General features: G+C 39.1%; 1 protein-coding gene across 14 annotated transcripts in view; it reads right to left on the bottom strand.

Moving 5' to 3' along the window:
* The window catches only part of TJP1 (tight junction protein 1), a 159,914-nt gene that overhangs the window by 28,097 nt on the left and 105,383 nt on the right, over positions 1–26,434 (bottom strand). For 11 of the 14 annotated variants that reach the window (XM_038184899.2, XM_038184900.2, XM_038184901.2 and 8 more), the window contains 7 exons: positions 17,907–17,963; positions 12,116–12,240; positions 11,802–11,904; positions 7,367–7,646; positions 6,659–6,762; positions 5,735–5,903; positions 5,241–5,385 (listed from right to left, as the gene is read on the bottom strand). In XM_038184899.2, coding sequence (XP_038040827.2) covers positions 5,241–5,385; positions 5,735–5,903; positions 6,659–6,762; positions 7,367–7,646; positions 11,802–11,904; positions 12,116–12,240; positions 17,907–17,963 — 983 coding nt within the window. Of the gene's footprint in view, positions 1–5,240; positions 5,386–5,734; positions 5,904–6,658; positions 6,763–7,366; positions 7,647–11,801; positions 11,905–12,115; positions 12,241–17,906; positions 17,964–18,048; positions 18,082–19,837; positions 20,065–26,434 lie in introns of those variants that run through there. The other 3 variants (XM_072043633.1, XM_072043630.1, XM_038184904.2) reach the window with 3 other exon arrangements.

Below are 26,434 nucleotides of genomic sequence, written 5' to 3'. Positions count from 1 at the left end.
AGCAAACCACAACTGGTTAGCTAATATTATACTTGATTGTCAGGAAGTGGAAAGAAGAGATATTTTATGAAGACACTGATACCTCAGGTCAGTAGATACAAATTTCTCTCTTATCAAGGAGAGATGGGGAAGGTGTTGGAGAATAAAGTCTATCAATACTAACAGCTAGATGGTGCTACTGGGTAGTGATGAGTATCAGCCTCCATGAAGTACAAATGTATCCAAAAAAGTCCATTACAAGGACTCCGGACTATTTAAGCAGAACCAGTACTTTAACAGTTAAATATGACTTGGGGAAAAAAGCAAATCTAGCCATCGAAACCTTGCTTGAAAGAAAAGAGCAGAAGTAAAGATCTAAATACAAGCACAATGTGCTTTCATGTACAAACCTGGAGTCTGAAACATCACAGAAACCAATCTTAGCTATTCAACTGAGATAGATTAAGACCTTCCACTACTTCTTCCCTTTTGTTTTAAAAGGCAGCTAAAAAGAAGAAAAAAAACTGCAATCCCACATTAATCTGGGAAGACAAAAGACATCTTTACACTCTAAAGAACCAGCTCCTTATAAAGAGTTTGTAAACACAAGGAGAGTGGCCTAATATGCAATAACCTCTTCATTATTGTTTTTGTTATTATTTTTCAGATATACCCTTTTGGCACTTCTACAGTAAAGAAAAATGATGGTAACCCCTTTTGGTTAGAATATTAGACAAAACGAAACAAAAATAAGTTAGTTTTGTTTTTGTTTTAATTTTATTCTCTGTTCCCTAACTTCACCTGTAAAAGATTTTGGTACTCTTTTTCAGATTTCCGGCATGCATTCATTTGCACATAAAACTACATGTGTAAGCTGAAAGCGGTATTTTACTTTCAGTGTGAGACTAAAGTAAGACTGAATTCCTCATGTCCCTGAGAAAGAGTTCCTGGCTTATTAAAAACAGACACTAACATTTATTTGTTTAAATGCCTAAGTGTATTACATGTATAAACAAGAAGTCCTATAGTAATAAGCTACAACTAATTCCCCTCATCCCTCCCAAAGATTTGTGAGTAATCAACGTTTGTGAATGAGATATTACAGTTAAGTTTCCCTATGGGCGCTCTCTAACTGTTTTTCAGCAACTCCTAACATTTAGTAGTAGTATTCCAAAACAGTAATATAAAAATAAGACAAAAAAATACTGCAGTTACTATAGGAAGGCAAAGTTCATTTTATATTTCATGTCCACATAGTCCAATAACACTTTAATTTTATTCAGCTTTTATAATTGCATATAAAATAGCATAAATATGGAAGAAAAGCTCTCAAGAACAGTAACTCAAGTACAGAGAGTACAGCACCAGATAGTCAGGTCAATACCTGAGCTCATTCACGTACTAGAACCACGATGCTCTCAGACTGTGCTACATCTCATCTGCTACTGGCAAATACAGTCTACCAATTAAAGTGCTTGCAAAAGGTCAGCTCTGCTCCGTGTAAGATCAAAGTTTAAGTGGAAAAAAGGTGGTAGAAAGACAGCTGTGATAAATCAAAACAGAAAAGTCCAAACAGCATAGGAGCTGAATTTCTCTTTGCTTTCCTTAAGTTGTCCAGTAAGTACTGCACCAGTTTGCAAGATGATACGGGGGAATGATAAAGGGGATGCTGTCACTGTTTCTACGTGATGGAAACTTGTCCAAAACCGACAGCTGCGCTTCCCATGAGTGTAAGGTGTTGTTAAACGTTTGTGTTCTAACAGTACTGCTCAACATCTGTGCTGTAGAGGCCACGGCCCCCACTACGTTACACCCCCATCCCCTTTTAATTTTTTTTTTTTTAAAGCATGTCTAACAGGAATAACCTTCAGTCACAAAATGCAGTCACAGCTACAAATTAGTGTCATCAATTTTGGTTACTGCTTCAAAACAAAAGAAGACTGTTTGCAACACACAGTACAAATGTTTGCTTGCACAGAAAAATCTTGGAAAAATGACTGCAGGTTTTGTCCAAGTGTCTGGTTTTAGCATGTCTCAAACAGTGTATTCATGAGAAGACAGTAAGAACCAGGAGAGGCGCATTGCTAAGTATATTCAAAATAGGGTTGATTTTTGTCCTAAAGTCCAGTTTTTCCACTTTGTTTTTAAACTGAAAATGTAACAAACCTCTTGCACAACATAACAGTTGACAGCTGTATTATGGAAGCCTCATCCTTCTCAAAATAATGACAATATCTACAGGGATTTCTTAAAGCTGCCATGTCTTTCTTGCTGAGGCTGAAGCATCAATCAGATCAGGAAGCATTTTTGCTATTCCAGTACCCAGGTGAGGAAGGCAGCACAGCAGTGATGGGTCCCTTAGCGGGACTTCTTTCAGCTGGTGGAGGGCAGCAGGGAGATGCTATTGGGCAGGCTTGGCAGCACCTGGCTGTAAATGCCACTGTGTTCAGCACATGTCACACCAAAAGTTTGACCATCTTACTTCCAACAGTAAGACCACTTAGTTAAGACAGAATATGTATGATACTTCCCTCAAGGTACATCCTCCAGCTTAGGATGCACAGACACCCCCGACTCCGGCTTTTTAAGTACAGCTCTTAATACACTGTACTGTTAGAAGTTACCTTGAGTTCTGTGAAATTCTATCCTTAAGATACATTTTCCTCTAACTAAACAGTTTTCTTAATAATATCTTTCAAGTTGCACTTACCTTCCAAAACTATAGTTCACTGTTAAGACATAAGCTCAGAGTTCCTTCAGAAAGCCAGGAGATATTTATACTATAGACTTTATGTAGTACCCAACTTGTTATCAGGTGGCTAAAAATTCTGTAAGTCTCTATAGCTACAAACATTTGCAGATTAAGTCCCTTCAACACAGAGGAACAACTACCAAGTGAGCTACCTCAATCCAAAGCTACCTCAGATACAAATCTAAAGCTAGCTTCTCATCCATGGGCAGAGAAATCTTCACATCCCTGTTGAGACTAGAAAAAGTCACCCATTAAGAGTCAATCCTGATTTTGACGGATGATTTAATATAAGTCTGCATATGGACTGACTAAAAGAACATCATTATGCCAAGTAAAGAGCTGAGTTTTGAATGAGTTCACACGCTATCCATTCCCTTTACATAAGAACCTACTGGGTTCTTATGGATCTCTGGTTCCTTTTCAGGACTTGACAATGGATAATTTATGTTTTCTGCTTACGGAAGATTACAAAAGTGCAATTGGAACATGTCCTAGAATCTGAGTTTTAGAAAGATTGTTCAAAAGAGACATCGCTGAACTTCCCCTAGACTAAAGGAAACTACAAATGCTGCCTAATGCTTGGACAGGATGTTCAAGTAGCCATTGTTACGGAACTTCTATACACAGGAAAACTGCAGGCACACCAGTGTACCTACCAGTATGAAATACTGAAAAACTGACGACATTCAAGACCCTACCAGACACCGAAACACAAAACCTGAAACAAATATACTGGCAGATGTACTCTTTAGATGTGTACTCTACCGGTCACTTAAAGTGTCAGTCTGCAGTTCAGCTTGTATGAAAAGACTGAGAAGATTCCTATGAATTTATCCTCATCAACATACACTTAAGTGTAACAGAGCATAGATGTCTAAATAAGTTACTATCTTCAATAATTTTTGATGTCCTTCTTAAGTTTGGTTTGATAACTTTTTTTTTCACCTTTTCTTCCTCAGCTTATTCTCAAACTCTCTTCCCCAAAGTCTTCCATTATATTTTAAGCAATGAAGCAACGTTGCAAACAATCTACTTCTGCAGCAAATCTGAACTTGCACAAATTCCTACAAAAAAGCTGCATTTCACGTGTTCTTTATGTGGCTCATGGCCCAACAGATTTTCTGATCTCGAAAGGGCCATGTCCGACAGGAAGGCGGTCCATGCCAGGGTAGCTCCTGTTCATAAAGCAGATAACAGATGCATTCTGAGTTCAGATAACTTCAAAAGTTCCTTTTCAGGAAGGATTTAATTCTTCTGACAGCACAGTCTGTAGGGAGGAAGTGACCATCTACCTAAGCCACTGTAATAGGACAGGAAAGCACTAAGAGCAGGACAAGTCAGTTTCAGTTTTGATGGATTTTTTCTGCATACATTTTTGCACTGCATTTTAAACGCATGTTAAGGAACACAGGCTTCAAATCTGACAGGGCGTCATCACCTTCACAATCAAGCTTTTCAAGGTGTCTCCTACTTTAAGGTTATATCCATGCAGAAGACAAGGTATATGTGCTGTTTTCCCCCTTGGGCACACAAAAGATTACAAATAAACAGTAATTAGGTGTTGTTGTTTTATGGAACAGCTGGCTGCAATTTGGTTTTCAGAATTTTTGGTAGCATTTTAAAGTCTTCAAATACAGGCTGTGAATTTGAGATTTACAACAGATCAGTTCTAGTGGTTTTTGCTCCATCATCTACACGTGCTCAAGATGAAGTTCTCTTACTATTGAAAGATTTGTTCGATTTAAAATCAAGATACTTTTTGAATTCTGTTGCTATCTAGTGTCCACTTCCAAAATCAAACTGCCCAAATGCAGAAAAGGACATATCTGTTTTTTAAAGACTACGTTTCCACATGGCAGAAGAAAATATTCTAAACCATACAAAACATGAATTCAGAAAGGAGTCATTTAAAATTAGACTTACCTACTTCCTAGTTATCACATTAATGTCTCAGTATCAACTCAAATTTTAAAAAGTACATTACTAAAACTACATCTGCTGAGCAACACACCTTATTTTGCAGGAGTTAAATGCATTTTGAAATAAAGTAATTTTTAAAGAAAGATAGTAAGGAAAATAAAAAGCTTATACCTAAACAAATCAGATTTCTACAATTATACCCAGGTTGGACAATCAATAGGACTGTGCTACTAGTCAACTCAAGTAAGATTGTTATAGTTAATTTCCACATGAATCAAAATCTAACTGCATATGCCTCAGTAACATCTATTAATATTAAACTTGCATGGTCACACATATAACCATGTTATAAGAACAAAATCACTTTTTCTTTTTTTTTTTTTAAAGAGGGTAAACACAAGGATCTATTTCCCCTGAATTCTCATGGCATTTGGATCATGATCAGCTGCATCTCTTGAAAAAAAGAAATCTATGTCACTACTACCATAATTCCACATCACATTTGTCACTGTATAAATCCAAGCACTCCTACAAACTTAAATCTCACTTTAAATAGTTGATTTAAAAAATAATACAATGCTGCCATCACCTGCCGTTGCTGGGCTGCTGTGGAGAATGTCTGGAACGGTCTGAAGGCTCTGACCTCTGGTCAGGAGATCGTGAACGACTGCGGCGGGGCCTGTCATGTGATCGGTTGGAATGATCTGATGCCAGCGACTGAATTTCTGAAATGTCTGTTAAATAAAAGTTGTTTTTTCATGAAATGATTGTAATTAAAATGGTGGCATGACCTGCTTAAATGGAAATAAGCTTTTGCAAAGATTTTTATGAAGATGCTAAAATCTATGTTTATTATTTCAAAAACAACTAAATAATACTCCTGCAAAAACAACTGCAAGAAAAGGAACTCTATCTTTTTCTCCACATTTTTTAAGGTACAGATTTCAAACACAGTCAAAAGAATTTACTCACATGACAATCCTACTCTATCATCCTCCCCACCCTCCTCTCATCCCACTTAAGTATTTCACATTGTCAAAACACAAGGGATTCTCTGCCTTTGGAAATAATGTTTATACTCACCGTCTCTTTCTGAAGCATTAGCAGAATGAATACTGTCAGAAAGATCAGGGACATTCAACAGCGTGGCTCGTTCATCTCGCTGAACAACCATCTTCAACTTGCCTTTGGACCTTTCTATTAGTGTTTTTGCATCTGCTAAGGACATATTTTCTGTCACTGTGCCATTTATCTGCAACAGTAAGAAAAGCACAGAAACTTACTGAAAAACACTGAATCTCCAGTAAGGATGGTGTTTTTCTGTGTGATGATATTTAGAAATACTTAGAGATTTCTCCAAACTGCCATAGTTTACACTGAATGCTATACAATGGAAAACTAAGTCTCATCCAAACTATAAGAACACGGAAAATTATTTTCAAATTTAAAAGATAAAACACCTACCACTAATATGAAGCTCTTTAAAAAAAAAAAAAAGTTATGCTTTTTACAACTAGCATCACAGCAGAGTAATAATGGCACGTTTTTCTGTACCAGCATTTGTGGCAAAATCTTATTAACAAATTTTGAGATACAAAACACTGGCTGTATGTATTATTACAAAAATCACATTCACCTGAAAGCAAGTTCTAGCATTGCTCAACAGCATCAGTCCACAACGTTATACCGTATAACCAATCACCTAGGTACAAAGTCTTGAACCATCCCAAACAATTTTTTTTTAATTATACATTTACAAAAGGTTTCTTTGATTACGTAAGCACTATTTGTCCAAGTAAGAGTTGTGGAAAAATACTTAAGACAAAAAATCGCTTTATAATTTCTCTTATACAAGGGGATTTATACTTAGATTTATTGATCCTCAAAGTAAGTTCATCGTTACACATCATCTACTAACAATAATTATGCTATGAAGTGACGGTTGATTCTATGAACAATTACATTAATGAAATTTCTCTTTGTGCTGGTGTGTTCAATTTACCATACCTTCAGTACAACATCTCCTTCCTGAATATTGCCATCTCTTGCTGCAAGGCTATCCTGTGATATTTCTTTCACAAATATGTGGCTTGCCAACCGTAGACCATACTCTTCATATAATTAAAGAAAAAAGAAAAAAGGAAAGAATACTGATTAAGTTACAGTAAAGAAAAGGAAGATGTATCTGAAGACTTACAATACCGCTTTACAGAAGATTTGAACTACGAACAGCAACAGAAGGGTGAACCTGGCACATGAAGGACTATAGTAGAATTTCTCCATATATTTATCATTATATCAATTCTTCTTTTGACTCTGCCTATAATAGTAGATGTTGCTTAATAGTTCAATTTATGCTATGTACAGTTTTTCCTCTTTCAAACTAGAAGGACATGAAAGACTCAGCTAAAATACATAGAATGTACAAAGTCACTAACAGAAGTCAGATGCACAATTACGATTTGTTTACACTATGTAATACTTTACCCTTTACTAAGCACATATTTTGGAATATGAAAAATATCACTAGAAACACAACAGCTGTTTTCAAGTTTTCCGCTAGCTACTTGTAAAACTGGCAAGCAAACTGTAACAGTACTGTTCATCAAGTCCATGAAGCCCTTACCACCACACTGACTGATGCATTTGGCCTTTAAAAAAAATAAAAAAAAATCAACAGCGAAGGTCTTAACAAGAGAATTCTGGAGAAGTTACCTTCATTCTTCCTTGATTTCACCAGCGTTACTTTGGTAGGTTTTGCAGGCTGACTGGAAGTAACTGACCTTCTGTCAGATCTCGGTGATAAGCTTCTCTCTCTGCTTGCGCTTCGGTCTCTTACCCAGCTCTTCTCGTGCCTTCTGTTGGAACTGGGACCACCACGGCTGCTTCTTGGATCACGTATCTCTTCATCATAGCTATCGTCATCATTTTCAGACACTGGTTCAGGTTCCTGTCGAGCTACTGGAATCTGAATTTTCTTCATCCTTCGGATAGTCTACAACCAAACATCAGTATCAGCCCCTGGCTGCATTGAAGCATGTCTCTTGCGCCTCCTAATTTTACATTACCACATTTAAGTACATACTAATGGGTTTTATATCACATCGCAAGTCATATGTATGTCACAAGTACATACATAAGTCACATGTACATACACATATGTACCTGTATATATGTAGCCATATACATGTACACATACAAGCCAAAATTCTGCAAGCACAAACACATTCAGTGAATGGTGCAAGGTACTTAAAGGAATCAAGTCCTACAGAGAACAACAATAAACTACCTGCAGAGCTCATTACGGAAGTTGGGGAGTGTGCGGCATGGGACAGGACAGGACACAAGACTAAGGGACTCGCAGCTGTGGTTAGGCTACAGCCTGCACTCCAAGCTCCCTGTGTCCTATACCTCAGGCAACTGCAGGTGTGGGTATCAGTAGTACAGTGAGTAAGCAGAAGCATGCAGCTCTGCGTTAAGTCATTTTCCTAAATGACTTTATTTTAAAACCCTAAAACCTTGGGTTTAAAGTTTTTGTACTCATGCCCTTCCCCCCCCCCCCATCAGCTTTGTCCTTCACCCAAAGACACTCCTCTGTTCAGTCTTTTAATCAGTACAATAAAAATGCCAACTCCAACTTTTTTTTATTTTTACACACACACCCCCCAAAAAAAGGAAAAAAAAATGAGGGTGGGGGGAGAGAAATAAATTTCAGGAAAATCCTATTTTTCCATTTGTTATATTATACAAACATTAATCCCAATGGTGTTTGACTTGATGCATTCATTCAAACGGAATTGACTAAATATAAACTTTATAATCCTACCCTTACATTGCAAAACCACCTCAGTGCACTCCACATGAAAATACAGTTTTATAAGATAAGAAAAATTCAGATGAATTTTGTACTTTGCAGCTTTTTTCCTAAAGTACTGCAGTAATTTCTCCAGGATCAAAACATAAAAGAATCATTCTTCTTTATTCTGCAACTGTAGAATGCAAGTTACTTACAAAACGCAAGCTAGCCACGATCAACTGCGTAATTCAGAAACAATGAAGTAATTTTAATATTGACTGTGTATAAATTGAGTCTTAACATCAAGGTGTGCTTTTTTTGTTGCTGTTGTCATTTGCTTTCTTTTGTTTTTAATGTGCTTGGGTTTTTTTTAATGGGTTTTATTGTTGATCTTTTATTTTAAAAAGAGAAAACCTTTCAGCAATAAAGATGGGCCATGACTTTCCTCAAGTGGTAATCAGCAGCTGCGGAACAGATTCATAGGCCAACATGAAAATTAATGTCAAAACTAAGTTAGTTTCTCTTTCACAACAGCAATTAAATACGTGATGCAAGTTTGTTCCTCTGGAGCCTGAAAGCCTTTATCGCTTTTAGCTTCCACCCATCTCCACATAAACCCTCCACTTACACACGTAGGTATCCATTTATCCTGAAGTAGCTAGCTGTGTTTAAACTAATATGAGGTAGAGAAAACACTCCTAATATGTCATCAGGAACTTTGTAAACGCATTCTTGTTTATTAAAATAAACTTACTCTTGCAAGCTATATGAGGATACATCTGGGAAGAAATACTCAGTTCCTGGACTGCCAACCCCTTGGGACTGGTGGAAAACCTAAATTCTCACTCATCCCAAGTTTGATCACTGTAAGCTCATGACAACGGGAATCCTTTACACAAGGGGAAAGTTATACAAGACTGAAAGATTCAAAGTGATAGTCATGACATCCCACAAAGTGTGGGATGTGTAGCTAGCCTTTAACAAATACATGTAACAGTTAAAAAAAAACAGATTTTCCAGACTTCTCATTCTGCATCTATGAAGTATAGATTTCAACTATCCTGAGAATGTGAGGTCTGCTGGTTACGAAAAGCCTAGTTATAGCCACAAGACAGTTGATGTGTAGAGAATCAATCAACAGAACAGAGTTGGGTAAAGGGAGCTTCAGATTGGGTGTCAGGAAAAGGATCGTCACTGTGGGGGCGTTCAGGCACTGAACAGGCTCCCCAAGGCAGTGGTCACAGCACTGAGACTGCTGGAGTTCAAGAAGCATTTGGACAGCGCTCTCATACACATGGTGGGATTTTTGGGTGGTCCTGTGTGGAGTCCAGCATTCGACTCGATGATCCTTGTGGGTTCCTTGCAACTTGGAATATTTTATGATTCTACGTATACAGATGAAATCTACAGACATACATTGGACTTGATGATCTTGAGGTCTCTTCCAACCTAGACCATTCTGTGATTACTAATTAAGTCTACTTAATTATCATCGAAGGGGAAAAACAAACACGTCAGGCAAGATTATCACTACAAAGGGATAAGCCTAGGTACACTCTCTCTAACAAGATCTCTTGAGAACCTGTTGCTGCCTAACAAAAAAGTAACAGAATCCCACAATGGAAGATGATTACCAATGAGTTCCAAGCAAGATATTTCATTGTTCTGTATCCAGGATTATGCAGACATGTTCTGGTCTAAATAAACAATAGAATCCCCAGCCCATATACTGTCTTTTAGGAGACAAAAAATGGAAAAAAAATCGTAGCACCAGACTTCTTTTCTTGGAGAGTTATTTTGGAACTGCATAACAAGTCCAGAATTAAATCTCAAGACTGATTTACAGAATTTGCCTTGTTCACATGTAACAGATTCCATGCTGTGTAATTCTAATGGTGTTACCAAATGTCAGAGGCCAAACTAATTCAAAGGCTCAAAAGAAAATAGACGTACTTGCGAACGCTCTGAACTCTTGCCTTCTTGTTATGAAGTTGTATACAAATAATATAGGAACCTCAAATACAGATTACCAGAACCCATTGCACTTTTTAAGAACAGGGTAGTTTTAGCCTTCTGATGGAGGTATTAGTCGTTTTCCTTCTGCACAAAGAGGAAAAAACTCTAAGAACTACAGCCTTTGCAGCACAGCACAATATTTTGTTTTCACGGAGTTAAATATTTGAATACCCTCTCTCTTTGCTAAAACCCACAAACCAGTCACTGGTACTGCTGAAAACTTGTTTTTTAAATAACTGTTGTATTCTCAGTGTGCTATTGACAGCAGCTCTCCGTAACTTTGAAGCCTGCCAACCTTCCAAAGCCATGTTTACATAAGCCACAGGGAGAGGGAAACATTCCCGATGAAAGTTCCAAGTCAGTTTGCACTAATGTAGATGGCCATTTCCAAAATAAAACCTGACTCTGTCTAGAAGGTTTAATTCTGTAACACCTAGCAAATATACAAGAAGTTCTATTATAAATTGATTTTCTTTGCATAAGAAAAAAAAAAGAAGAACTATTTCTATCACCAAAGCATACACCAGCTGAACTTCACAGAAAACATTTAGGTACCAGAAGCCCTGCACAGCTCACCACACAGTCTTTTGTCTAAGGTTTAAATAATTGCTAAACCTACAAATGCAAAACACGGCACAATTTTTGCAACACTATTGAAGCATATGAGAGCACTTGAAATCCATCATCACAAAAGCTTTTCTACAAGCCCTAAAATCCTGTTTTGCTAAATTCAGAAGTTAAGCATTGTGATTTTTGTATTCTACAATTTCAGAAACATAAAAACTACTCTCAAAACTTCTATGGAAAGACAGACTACTACCATCAAGTGATGATCTGTTCTGTTTAGCAAAGTTCAAAAGCCAGCCTGGCACTTTGAATAAGCCTACAAAATTACAGGAATTAAGGTAATTATACTTTACTTTGGCACACTGTTTGCTAAGTATAAGAACTATGTTTGTCTGAATAGGAGGTAAAGACCTTCAGCATACAGTAGCCAGTGAAAAACCTGATAAAAGGGCACTCAAGAAAGCAGAGAAAGATTAAGCAAAGCTGAAAATTGAATATTTGGCAGCCTGAGAATAACTTTACCATAAAGAAAAGTCTATTATCTATTGCCATGCTACCCAAATATGATCATTCATATTACAGTATTATTTTGGGTGACCCATGGGCCAAATCATCACTTAAACCTGAAACACCACTCCACTCAGCAATTTTGGTAGGTATTACTTAAGTACCTTGCATCATGCATGTATTTCATAGCAGACTGTACTATTTCACTCTTGGTCTATAGCTTCTGAACTTAAGGACACTTAGGTCTTCAAGACATTCACTTACAATTTTGGCATTCTTCCCACTTTTCCTCAGTTGCTGAACAGCAAATGCATGCTCAACGTTATCCATTGAAACGCCATTAACCATTGCAACACGGTCATTTTCTCTGAAAAGAAAAAAAATCACAACATGCAGTATAAATACTGAAATCAGTGAAAAATACTGGTGACAGAGCATACCTGAAAAAATTACATACATTATAAACCTACTATACAAACAGTTATAGATATCTTGAGAGCAAAACAATTGAGAGGTTAAGCTACCTCTGACAAAGATGCATGCCCCAGGTTAGAAGGCGGGTGTAGTTTGGCACTTACTGTAGCAGTCCTTCTGCTGGGCCTCCTTTCAGCACATCAGAAATAACTATCGATGTCTCACCACTCTGAAAATGAGGATTATCTCTTCCTCCAGATATTGCAATACCGAACCCGAATCCAGGGGCCTATAATTTAACAAGAGAAATAAATGCGTTTTCTGTTATTTATACAGTTAAAATTCATGTTACTGTGTCAAACACAGATCTCCTATGGAACGAATAGGACTTTTTGGAAGAAGGAAGGAATAACAAACCATGCAATGCCATTCAATCCATACAGAAACGAGGGGTTTTTGTTTGATTTTTTGTTGTTGTTGTGTTTGTTTTTGAAGTAAAAATTCACTTCTAGAAGGCAGAGAAGAGTTTGACTACCAAATATTAATTGATCCCAACCACATTTTTATGGCTTGGGCCCCAGGTGGTCATCACTAACGCCTTAATCTTCAGCAAGCCCAACACACCATATCACTGTGTTGAGACACAGATTCAAAGCTGCTTCGCCACTTCCTGCAACACTTTCTTTGAGGTTTCACATTATGGCACTTCCTCAGTTTGACCTCACTCAGCTCAGAAACTGACAGGATCACAGCACACAATAGGAACTGAACCTGCAGTTGTATTAAGAAAAATACCAAGATCACTTGTACCACTAAATATATCAGAATCTTTTCAGCACATGAAGTAATTTGCTTCAGTATTTTCCCTTTAAGGTGACCTGCCACTACAGCGAGGTCAGTGCCTATGAAATCATATTCCTGGTAAGCATTTCAAGATATAACAATGATGCTTACATTGCTGCCTGAAAGCAGCAAGAATAAGAAAAACTCTCTCAGTGTAATTGATCTGCAAACTGTCTCACTCTCCCATCACTGCCCAGGAAACAAACATTATCGGAAGGATATTTCCATTTAAATGCCATAACCTGCTCAAGAATTTATTTTGAAGTTCCGTGCTATGCAGAGTATCAAGTCACTGAATGGGTTTCAGCCAATTTTTCCTGTCCATTCCACACCAGCATGCACCCCATAATGGAAGACTTATCCCTTTTGACTTCTCCAGAATTTTCGACAAACACGACCCAGTTTTGACAGTGAGTTTTATAACCCTACTGTGCCAGTGGAAGCAACACAGCAGTCTGCATCTGGCTGTAACCCACCTATGTGTAATGTCCAGATTTACATGCAATAATTACTGCTCAAAAAGAAAAAAGGTTCCCTACTTCCCCCCAGAAGAGAGGTCAGAAAAACATGGTCCAGATTGAGCCTACAAGCAGTGAATAGAACCATACAATATAAAAACAAGGATTTGGAGATGCACTGTTTAGAAAGGGAATTCAACAGTTAGCAAACACTGTGGCCAGGTACGAATAAATTAAGGTTGGTCTCAAAAGTGTGCGGGGGGGCGGGCACATACTTTACAGCTTTCTTCCACATTCATTTTAATTCTTTCAAGGAAGACTGAACATCTTTTCAAATACATTCCAGCCAGATCAACCAGAAATCATGGCTGAGATTCAAGAATTACAAAGTGCAAACCTGTGCCATTCAGGAGGACAGTCTAAAGGACTATAATGACCCCTTATGACCAGACTGAAGGGTTTTTGTTTTCAAATCATTCCAAGAGAACAACATATAGAATAGCCTAGGAAAACATGCAAAAAAAAAAAAAAAAAAACTTTTCAAAACAGTAACATTTGCAAAGCAAAAACTTCTCCCCTTTCTTTCACCACCATTTAATCTTTCAGCCTCCTATTACTGTAGAAACCAAAATTCAATTAGCGCTATACTTGGGTGGGAAGGGGCAAGAAAAAGAGAGATAAAGACGACATTTAGGTCCAACTTCATTTAAATGTCCTCTTTTCCTAAATCATAAACACACAAGACAACTGGTTTCCTATTTAAATAACATCAAGTTCTTCTCTTCAAGAAACCCTGAAAGGATGCAGTCTCATATGCAGGCAGTACTCAGAAAGACCACTCTGTAAAAGACTTTTGAGCAATTTAAATTTAAGTCTTAAAGAATAACCCAAGTTGGAAAGTTCAAATCAAACCCTGAATCTTTTTGAAAATTTAAGAGCTCAAATAAGGAAGCTTACAGTGAACTTCTGCCTACTACTTCTCTGCCTACCTCTCTGCCTACTACTCCTGCTGCCTACCATCAACCCAGAAGTAAAAGATAAACTCTCCTAGCTCCTAGAAACCTCTTGATTTAGTAGATGGAAATAACAAGATGATCACCACAGTTTATCTAAGGTACAGACAGGTATCTTAGTTTTACTCCTGATCAGTTTAACAGCATGGAAACAGCAGGAAGCAATGTACACATGATTTCTATTTTACAAGGTTTAAAAAACACATCTAGTATTTAAACACTGAGAGCATAAGTTCCAAGGATGAAAAAATCCCACTTAAAACACAAAGGGCATGGTTCCTCCTTCAAATCACTTAGAGTTCACCTTATAAAAATAGAAAATCTCTTGGTAAAAGATAAACTGTAGCTATCTGGTAAGCTTTAACTGGATTTGAGGCTGGCTCAGTATTTTAAGAGCTACGTAAAAGGCTCAGAAGTTAGAAGTATAGTAGAGAAAGCGAACAAAAAAAGGTGGCTACAAGTTCAAGCCTCTTCCCCATCCCCCCAGAATTAGATATAACTACTTTTATCAACAGCAGTTGGTGAATTGCAGCAGTATGTTAAATAACAGCAGTCAGACCGCTTATATGCTCAGTTATGGGTTCTATAAGATACCCGAAGCACTTGGATCAAAAAAAAAAAAAAAAAAAAAAGAAAAAGAAAGTCTCGCATCTGAAAAAAAAAAAAAGAAGAAACACAAAATGCCTGAACTGACACATACATACTGCAACTACTGGGACTCAGTATACTCTGTCCCTAATTTGCAATATCATCTCTGGAACGTAAAGGTCAAAGAAAGAAACCCTACAGGAAGAAGTGAGTGAAGCTGCATTCTTCAAGAGGAACTCCCTACACAAAACAATCCTTCTCTTTATCCTCAAAACGCTCCACAGTGTTATATCATCTTTTTAAAGGACCACTACCGGAGCAAAAAAAGCACCATCGAAAACCGAAACATGTATCCTGTCAAGGTACATGAGGCTTCCTAACTGCTATTAACTGCTTTATAAGGAGACATTACATACAGCAACTGCACCCTGTGAAAGAAAAAAAGCAGAAGCATTTTTAGAAGTTAATATATCAGTGTCTGAGGTATCAAAACAGCTAATCAATGGAGAACACATGGTACGAACACCTCACACAGTACTTGCTAATGCACTTATTTTCTTTAGACGTATTTAAAGAGGTATACACAAAATAGTAACTATTTTCCTAAAATGTGATGATTACTATCAAAACTGCTTCTTGCTTTTACAGTTTTGTCTAGCCTTGCAGAGGACAAAGAACTGAAGGAATCCAATTGCACCATGCACAGGAGCAATGGAGTTATCTTGGAAAACACCACAGGCTTTCAGCAAAATAACACTGTCAGTGCTGGAATTACCAACAGCACAGAAACTGCTCACAGAAAACAAGAACAAAGGAAGTCAAGAATGTTTTATGCATCTTGGACTCACACACGTATTACTTAAAATACTTGTACTTGCCTTCTATTTTTAAAGCTGGTAACTGCAATGAGTAAGGACCACTGATGTTTGTTAACTAATTCTGACCAGATACCACTAAAAAAAGCAAACCGAAATGGCACAGCACATCGCAGTGCAGTAGCTTCCTTGTGGCGCGGGGAAAGGACCCCCAAGATGTGCTTGCCATTACACTGGTACCAATTAGGTGGTGCTGGCTCTTCTAAGGGAGCTTCCCAAGACTTTATTCTCAACCAGATTTTTCAAGCAACTTGTCTACCTTCAGTTCTAAGGTAAATACTGACCAGACGTACTAAGAAGTAAGGAGCTCTATGGGCATACCAAAAAAAGCCCCAAACCACTGGAAGCTAATGCTGTGAAGCCCAACTTGCACCCACCCTGTATACGTTCGGTACAGGTTAAGTGTCACTCCTGCCATTAGTCACAGCCAGCTCACTGCCCTCAGCTAAGCCAAAAAAGATTTGTCAGTATCCCGCACTAAAGCAGGTTCAGCTCTTCAAATTGTTTTACATAGCAGACAACGGGTGGTCCCTAGCAGGTCTGTAGCTCACATGGGAAGAGATGAACTCACACTGAGAAATACCCCCAGCCCGGCAGTGGTGCTTTGAGTCCGTTCCAACTTTTTAACTTCCAGCTATCTTTGAGGATAACTAAAATCTAGATGCATTTCTCTCCATACAGGTACACAGAAGTAACCTGATTTGCTTAATCAGGTTACTTAATAACCTGCCTTAATTACTTAATTAGGTTACTTAATAACCCAACACTAGAAGAATGACAAATAAAAAGCAAAATCTGAAACCTCACAAACAAATGTGCACTCTCCTGAAAAGCTTCTTCACAATGTTGAGAAGAAATTGTGCTACTGTTAAACAAATAGCAGCTTAGAAGTTTTAGTTTTGGTATTTGGCAAGTAGAAAATGTGGTGTTTGTGTTTTTTTGTTTGTTTGTTTAATTGGTTACATTCCTGCTACCAAAGTTATTAACAATAGCTGCCACCAGCCTTCAACATCTACATGAGAAGTACTAAGTTAACAAAACAGTTAAACCAGCACAGTTGGCAAGAGACTGCCACATAATATATCAATGAGAATTATAATCAAACCATGCTTTCATTTCTGTACCAGAACTTCTGACTTTGTTTACTGTAAGTGAAACCAAGGATGTGATTTCTACGTCCAACCTATTGTTTCAAAATTCATTCAAGTTAAGTTATCTCAGTGTTTTAAGTGTTTTATTATTCTTTTGCACACTGACTGAACTCAATTTCAGGTTTCACTTAAATTAATGCTTAGTTTAACCAGAATAATAACCCTTTCTGAAGAAACTGAGCTATCGTTAAGACTACCATCAAGCCTTGTATTGCTACCATTTTTTTTCTCCTTTTAAATAAAAACAGCACTGATTAAATCTGTAAGTTTAAAAAAAAAAAAATATAAAAGGTTCCAGGGATGACTGCACAGTTTCCAAAAGAAAATAAAAAAGGGCAATTACTTATAAAAAGAATACCTATTGTTCAAGAACTTGTTGGCCTACTAATTACTGTAAACTTGAAGAGTAGCCTAGAAAAGTATTACTACGTATTTTCATTTTTACATATTTATTGCTTCTCTTGTACAGCTTCATGATAAATTAAACCACTTCCTGATGTACCTAAGAGCAACTCAGATAAGAAGAGTTAGTCTGAACGTAAAAGTTGCCTGTATTCACTGATTCCTAGTACACGTTATCTTGTATAAGGTGCCAAAGTGCACCCAGACACTATTTTCAGCCACTGATTTTAAGAAGTTACAAGCAATTTAGGCACTTTTGAAGACATTTAGTTATATTCAACTGCACTATTTTAAGCCTTCGCTATTAGTTTTAAAAACTTAACTACAGTTACAGTACAACTTCTAACGCACAGACACTTGGTTTCTAACCACTTTCAGTTATGCACAGAAATAATCTCAAGCTTGGTTTCTTGTTTAGTTATTTGTAGGCAGGCTTATCTTAGAAGCCCAACAACAGACCAAGAGAGCTACTATCAAACAGAGCTTTTACAACACTTCTAAATTTAAACAGAGCAATATGACGGTTTCCTTTTCTTTTACTTCCTGACATCTGGCTTTTTCTTATTGTTTTCAAAGCTTACCAGCATCCTGAGTTAGGCACACACAACTAATTGTATTAGCTTACCCTGTGAAGAGTCACTGTGTGTTGTTCCCATATAGCTGTTTCTTCCATTGTTGTGCTCTAAGGAGAGAAAAAGAACAACCACAGATCAGATTTCACTGTCAATAGCCGTAATAACTGTATAGTACCACAAATAAAAACTTACACTCAAAATTAACATTAATATTCATACTGCATAGTAACAGAAAAGTAGGGCTGGCTGGCTGGCTCGTTCACTAGGTATTTCCTGCCTTTAGACGTCACAGCTGAACTTGTGGTGCTTGTTCCAGGGGACTGGGGTACAAGGACTTAAAATAGGTAATAGATTTCTAATAAGTACATATTTCTTAACTTCAACATTTCAGAAGTTTAAAGGGAAGGACAAGCTCATGATGTTGGCGCTCTAGGTTGTTCATTAAGGGCACTGTAAATTAAGCTGCTCCAACACCCACTTTCGGTTTTCCCACTACGATCCGACGTGTTGATGTTTTCACTTCCTGAGCATTCTGCCTTTTGCTCGTCCTAATTACACGCAGGTTGCCACCAACTCACGAGTGCCTAGACAGAGTACCTGTGCTACTGTATTATGCATACAGGTCACTTAACAGACTGCAGTTCAGCGTACTCTAGATCCTTTGGTGAACACAGTGGAATTGCAGAAATAAAAAGGGTCCCAGAAGGGGAACAAGGTTAAACAGTAACAGTATGACAATATTTACATACCTACATGTCTGCTTAAAAGAACAGACACTGGCACTATTTAGCAAGCACAAGAAACAGACATTTCCAAAGGGGGAGATCGGGAGAGAGGCAAAAAAAAAAAAAAAGGAAGAGCCAAAGGCTTAAAAACAGGTAAAAAGGCAGCAGGAAACACAACAAACAGTATGAAGTCTCCTGCTAGCCTGCTGCTACATTTTCTGCCTTGCCAGAAGGAGTGCAGTGTTTTACCTCCCTCTTGCAAGTAAGCAGTCCACTAAAGAAAAGCATCTCTGAAAAGAGTTAGAAACAAGCCTATTTTCAAACTTGGTCCAATTTTCTAACATCTGAACTTGCAACTAGGTTTACAAACAGCATTATTCTCATGACCCCAAAAAGCTGCAGTTTCTCTCTCCACATGTTGTGCTCTGATTTCGCAGGTTAGGATGTGTTACCTGACAGCTAATTTCTCTTTCAGGGTTTGCTTGTCCTGTAAGCGTTGGTGCAACTGAACTGGCAGACACTTCACTCCACCGGTTTCCCTCGCTCCCCCCATCCAGTATTGCATTGCTCCTTTGCATTAGAAATTCCCTCAGCTCTAGCCCCAAAGCAGACTCTTACTTTCCAGCTAAGCATTTCAAAGACAGATCTGATCGATTTTAAAACAGTAACAATTTACACACACGGTGCTATCCTTGAAACAAAACAGAATGTTCTGCTTGCTAAACTGTTAATGAATACCGCTTTTCTTCCCCCATTTCTGATGCTCTCATTCTGTCTTAGCTTTGGCAAGAGTTTCTGAGGCTGAACATCTCCTCAACAAATGAAGAATTACCTCCACAAGCTAAGTAACTCCTATTCAGAAGGAGGTGAAAAAGGAGTCCAGTAAAGGACTGCAAAAGTTGCAATATGAAATTTACTGGAAATGGGCAGCCTCAGCTCTACCTGCACCAGGTTATTCCAATGCTTAGAGGAATTAACCGGCAAGCCCATCTCTCACATCTGTCCCAGCCCCGGCAGGCACTTCCTCAGCTTCAGCTACCTGGCACAGGAGTCCCAGCGGCACCCACAGCTGGCTCTGGGCACAGCCCAGACTGGCAAGCCCCAGCTTAACCCGCTGAGCGCTGCTGGGGCGGGGAGGAGAGCTGGGATCCCAGCATCAAAGTGTACGCGATGAGAGAAACTGCAAAACGACGAGTAAGAAAAAAGGGAAGTGGTGTACACAACGTGCTTCTGAGAACAGACAGAAGGCTTCGTACCTCACAGCCAGACGACGCAGCCCCCAAGCCCACTGCCCACCACACACCGGAGCCCAGCAGCCTTCCTACAAGCAGTCGCTTGCCAAATAGGAGAAGCGGCAGCTCAGTCAGCAGGCTGTTCTCTTCTTTGTGTAAGTTCAGTCTTTCCACTTCCCTTCTTTGTTCTCCATTTTCTCACTCACACGACCTCTTCTCATCTCCTGCTACTGCCTCCCCCAGATTTTGCAGTTACATTCATTTCAAATTCACACGGCTCAGAAACATCAAATATGCATTAGTCAGATAGCAAACCAAGTGGTGTCTTATTTTCATTCTTTCTGCATGCCCAAACAGTCCAATCAAGAACAGTTAAAGCAGTTCAAAGGCAGCCCGAGGTGAGATGTTGGCTTTAACACAAACTGCTTCTGTGAGCCCGTTTCCCATCTGTAAGGAACTGCCTTTGCTCGCAGAGGATGGAGGCGCGTGACGAAGCCCCAGCAAGGTGCGTGCCCTACACAGCGAGGCAGGACTGGCTCCCACTGCTCCTCATCAGCTCAGCTCCCTGTTGTAAAGCTGCTCTTAAGCAAGAGCCACATAGTGCTCTGCTCTTCAAGGAGCAGAGGAATTTCAGGAATCTTGCAAGGACTTAAGTCATTCCCAAATCTGTAGAAATAGCAAACACAGCTTGTAATTAAGGGGTGTTGCCAGCCCTGCTGCCTGCTGGTGCCAAACCTGGTACCCATGACAGTGTTACCACCACTGATTTGGGGTAACTGAGGAGACTCTGCAGGAAACAGCCTACTTACTGCCTAACACCCCAGAAACTAAGGACCTGAGAATAAGATGCTACAGTATAGGGTTGGGCGACCTAACAGAAATCATAAAGTATCTCTGAAATGCAAGAGGACAACTGGCAGCATGCTAAATTCAAGCACTCCTGATATTGTACGTTGCCTATGGTTCTCTACATGTATTAAGAATATGAGTAATACAAAGAAGGATGGTATTATGACTTGTGGTAATACTGCATTATACTCACGCTTTATTAAAATGTTTCCTTAAGCTCATTTTGAACACCTTCATACAGCCAATTAGTAGCATTCCCAGTTCTGTAGATAGCAACTGGATCTGGTTTTGATTGTTTTTAAGAAATAAAATTATACACGAACTTGCGGTTCATCAATATGCAAATAAAACATTTGCAATTATGATTACAATTTCCTCAGAATCCTGTAAGTACAAAATCTTGTTCAAGTTTCTGATATTTCCCTGAGGTACGAGTGTATCAACGTAAATATCTTTTCAGAAAGCTCCCTTTACGATCTGCTTCAAAAGGCACTTAAAGTATTCCCCCACTCACATTTCCTTGCTGCTTCTCAAAGGCTGGTGTTTTTATTTGCCTTTTTTTTTTTTTTTTTTTTTTTTAAATATGCCTCATCTCACACAACTTCTTTTTTCATGCGTATTTCTGGGTACACGAACACACACTGAGGACAGAGTTCCCCCAAAGGATTAATTCTGCTCTTATGTATCAAGATATTCTTCCCAGCATCACCGGAGAGCCCTGCAGTGTGGCAGTGTGTGCAGCATTCCCGTGTTTCCCACCAGCAGGGCTCGCTTCACGTCTCCTGCAGTTGGGAAAGCTGCGATCAGCAGCAGCACTCAGGCTGCCCGCAGGCTTGAGAAGACAGTTCAAGTTTGTTTGGAAAGATCCAAATCACAGCTACAGAACCTAGTATCTCATGCCTAAAATAGTGCGAGGTGCCCGAAATGAAGTTCCTTCCAGTCTAACACTTCCTTCTCCAGCCTTCGGCACCTAGAGGACTGCTAGGCTGAAACCCAACTCCTAGGTATTCCTGCAATCCAAGCCGGAATAGTTTCTGAGCGTTGCTTTGCAAGCTGAAGGGAGCTTCCTGGAGAAATAACTCCTGTTTTAACTGAACTGCTTTGCAAAGCTTCATTTGTTATTCTTTATACAGTTAATTTTTAAGCAATTACTTCCTCACTTCCAATCAACTTTTGACATGAGGACTACTGTCACTCCAAGCTCACAGCATCATGTACTTTTTGAATATCCCTTACTTCCAATAAAATGATGACTTCTAAAAGCATCCCTCATTGTCCCAGACAAAAATAAAGTCATAAGAAAAATGTTTAAGCCGGTTATTATTTGAGATGCTTGAAAAAGAAAGAACAAACTGGTGAAGGTCTTTATCAGACAATAGGAAATAAAGATCATTTAGTCAGTCGAGCTCTACAAAAGAGCTCGAATTGTCTCAAAGAAGTTAAGATTTTGTTAAAAATTCTGATGCCTGTTTCAAAAAGAAAGTTTCCTCTTAGCTAGAACTGCACAGTTCATATGTTTTGATATAAATGCAGTCAAAACAGAGTAAATTCTTCCATCTTATCTACCTCATTGTATTTCCATTGGCTTCTAAAATTAGTTCTCCGAGTTATTCCTAGGGAAGTCTACTTCTGCAATAGGATGCTGCTGAACTTCAGAATTGTACAGGTTAGACGCAGAATCACTGCATCTTGATCACACTTCTTACAGTCCTTTTAATTCTGGTTTCACAATCAGCACTGGGATCTGTTTTAAGAACTTCTGCAGGTTTGTTTGGGTGTCCCACGGACTGTATTCATCTTCTGCTTAAAAAACTAAAACTATCTATGCCCAAAGTCAATATCCAAAACAAAACAAACAGCTTCCTGAGGAAGTTCATAGGAAAAAAACACTGAATCTTCCTCAGCCAGTGTTATGCAGGGAATGGAGAGGTCATTTCCCCCCAGCACAGCAGCTGAGCACCAGCTCTGAGCAGCGCGCTGCCTGCAGCACCGACCAGCAGGGCTTCCACAGACACTCACCTTTGTCCTCTCCCAGTTAAACTACAACCACCTCAAATTTCAACAGATTCTCTCCAATTGTCATACACAGACACCATAAAGGCCTTTGCTTATTAAAAATACTTGTTTCCCCCTGCCACCACCACTCTTTCCCCGCAGTTATTGCAAATAAAATAGAAGCCTAGCATCTGATTTCAATAGTGGAAGTCCAAGCTGTCTCGTAGAGTCTTTGTACAGACGATACACAGCTCACCACAGCTACTCCAGACTACCTTCGAGATATCTGAACTATTTCAGATCCTGGAAGCCAGCAACTGGAGCAGGTAGAGGCAGAGGTGGGGACTCGGAGGCAGGGTAAGCACAGCGAGCCCCACACTGCTGACACTTGCTGTTTGCTCTCTGTCTCCGCACCACGCTTGGCAAGCTGGCTCTGCTCCTGCTTCTTCACTCAAGCACTCTTTGGAGAGAGCAAATACTCTTTCCCCAAATGTATTTTTGAGACAGACCAGTTTACGAGGGAGATCAGACAGCGCAGCTCAGGGCCAACCACCCTTGTTGCTACTGGATTATCTTCTACACGACAACGTTCAGTGGAAGAAAAATCACCCACTAGGGCATTTCCTCGCACGATGTGTACGAGCAAAAAATTCTCACTGATTGCTGAGGCTGAGAACCCAGTCCTCGCTCTCACTTTCTGCTTGAGCATACATGCACAGAAGTGACAATCGATCATTTATTTTGGGAACAGAACTGCCAGCCTTATTCTCTCAAACAAATACTACACCCAATAGGTAAAGCATTTCATATCATGGATATCCTTTATTTTAATGGCATTTTTCCTATCTTGTATGGATCCCAAGCTGTAAGCAAGAGTTGCTCCTCCCAAGCACTGCTATATTTACTCAGCAGGATACCTCGTGAAAAGGTGCAGCCTATACAGCACAACCTACCAGCCTAAAAATTTATCTTCACGTTGGTGTTTCCAGAATTCAGAATATCCTCTTAAACTGGAATTAAGGATTGTTGACAGTGATATTGGAAGCAGCTCCTGTTAATGTCTTTACTACAACAGTACGGGCCTACTATCTAGACAACAGGAAAAACGCATCTTCTATGTAACGAAGAACAACCTTGACAAGAAAAAACAGGATGCTTTTTTTTTTTTTAAGTAATAGCTAGGCTGTTTCACCATTCTGCTCAATTCATCCCGTACTTCCACAACAACTTCCCACCCCACAGAATATAACCTTAATAAATACAATTTCCACGGCTTGCTGCTCTAGTATTTCTTAGTAAGTGTTGTGTTTTGTTTTGTTTTGTTTTTTTTTTTAATAAATGTGTAGATATTTCATTTTCAATAACCCATCACTTCTGCTAGTTCTCCTGATCATTTTTTTCTAAGTAATTCTTGCTCTGGGTATAAGGAAAATCCTCTCTGAACCAAAACCACAGCTCAATATTTAACTCATCCTATGCAACATTCAAGTTCTTTTTTTAGCATGACTTCATTTTTCGCAATGGTTGCTCAGGCCCAAACCTCACCCAAATACAGCTCTCTGCTCAGTTCTTGTTGTTATTGCTCATGGATGCAACATATAAATCAGCAGACCCTCCTTCTAAAACTCTTCAGACTTCTAAGAAATCCCTAAGCAAGTAAAATACACAGAAACTAGAGGGAAATATGTTGTTGAAAAAAAAAAAAAGAAAAATAAATCAAGACTAGATAAGAGATCCAGTTCTGTCTCAGTATTTGTAGAAGTGCTTCTGATACAGGCCTGCTGAATGCTGTTATTCCTGTAGAGCAAGAAGGCTGACGCTCAGGAATTCTGTAATGAGGCAAAACAAACCAGAACACAAAGACCCAGGTGAAGATGCATCTCAGCGATCTTAGGTCAAGTTACTTCAGATGCTGAAGAATACCAGAATACCACGCCAACAACCTGGTAAGGGTATCAGCCAGCAACTAAGCAAAGCTTACTAGTTTCACCATCTCTAAAGCGTGGGAAAATTACTTTAGAGTTTGGAACCCTCGTCTGTTTTGCTTCTTTCCATTTTGCTTTCCAGCTGGCAATGAAATCGTGTAGGATCACGAACTCCAAAGTGCTGGCAAGCAGCATTTCATGGATCATGATTCCAGGCCAGTACACTAGCAAAATGGAACCAAAATCACAACAGAACAGAAAAGTTATGAAGAAATACAGCTTACCACTTGGCTTTCTTTTCCAGAAAAATTAATGATACCACAGGTAGGCACAAACAACTCCTACACAGCTTACCTTTTTTTTTCCTTCTCAAAATAATTTCTCCATTATGCTGACCTAGAACACTATTATTAGGACATAAAGACTCAAAAAAAGAGGGTATAGTTTTAATATACCATTGAAAGCATTTATCTTTTCTTTAAAGATAAACTTCAGCTCAGACCTGACTTTTCTCAATTCACTTCAAAAACAAGATCCTTGAGAAACTCCATCTGATGTTTTAATTCTTTAAATCTCATGTTGCAGCTTGAGAAGGACTTTTCAGCACAAGTGCTTAAAAGCAGCACACACTATTACTAGTTTCCATTCTCAAAAACACCCCTCCCCTCCACTCTACCCATGATGTTTCTGTATGTGTGTACATGGGCGATCAAATGCTGGAACAGTGTGCACAGAGAAGTTGTAGAGTCTCTGTCCTAGGAGGTTCAAGACTTCTGGACAAGGCCCTGGGCAGCCTGCTGTAGATGGCAGTGCCTTGAACTGGGAGTTGGGCTGGATCATCTGCAGAGGTCCCTTCCTACCTCACTGCTCTGTGATCCTTCTCCCAGGCACACCTAATGAGAACTGCTTTGAGCGGATCGTGGTGCTAGCTGACCTCTCGAGTCCCTTCCAACCTCATGTTTCTGTGATTCCATCTAAGTCACGTTTCTACTGCATTCCTGAAACCAAATCCCACCACCCAACTGCAGACACAGCCTCCGTCCCTGATCTCATACTGAGCTCGATGTTACTGTTTTCTCACTCAGTTAAGAACATTAACTGGACTTCTTCCAGGTTGTTTTCTCTGCTGGGGGAGGAGGAGAACACAGTATCGTTATCACAGAAAACTCAATCATACCGCGTTAGTTTTATATAAGAAACCTAAATCAGATTTATGTAACTCAACATTACTTTTTAATTAAAAATTAAAAGCCCAAGCACTCACAAATTTAAGATACGGACACTGAAAATTACCATCATGTAGTTAGAGATCAGAGCAGCAGGCGAAGTGTTTGAGCACCTCGCTTGAAGCAAGAATATCCCTTACCTTGCTTTTAATCCAGAAAAGCTGCGTGTGGTTACCAAGCACCTGGCAAACATCAGCTCGAGGTGGTAGGCTCAGCAGGTCTGCCAAATGACAGCCTCGGGGGAAGCAGCGGGATGCACTGAGGCACAGGGGGGCTGCTCTCACTGCATCACTCAAACCAAATGCACATCTCAGAGATGTGCATGACAGTTCAAGTTACAGATGCCCTGCCATGTTCCAATTTGACAACAAAACACATTAAATTACATGTAGATTAAAAAAAAAAAGTTAAGGAGAAATTAAAGGCCGAAACTACTACGAGCAAGAAAAGCTATGGTTCACTTGCCCAGTTCCTCTGAAGCTGAGAGTTGAAATGCAAGGATCCAACAAACACACGCTGCCTTTTGCATGGTAGAAGCAGCTGATGAGTACTTCAGGAGCTGCACAATTCCAGCATGTTCTAGCTTTTTTCCCCTCATTCTCAGTATGAAGAAATGTGTCACTCGG

Source organism: Anas platyrhynchos, chromosome 11 (genome assembly GCF_047663525.1).
Source record: "Anas platyrhynchos isolate ZD024472 breed Pekin duck chromosome 11, IASCAAS_PekinDuck_T2T, whole genome shotgun sequence".
Taxonomy (NCBI): domain Eukaryota; kingdom Metazoa; phylum Chordata; class Aves; order Anseriformes; family Anatidae; genus Anas; species Anas platyrhynchos.
Note: the sequence above shows the minus strand (reverse complement) of the source record. Positions and strands in the feature narration are given on the sequence as shown.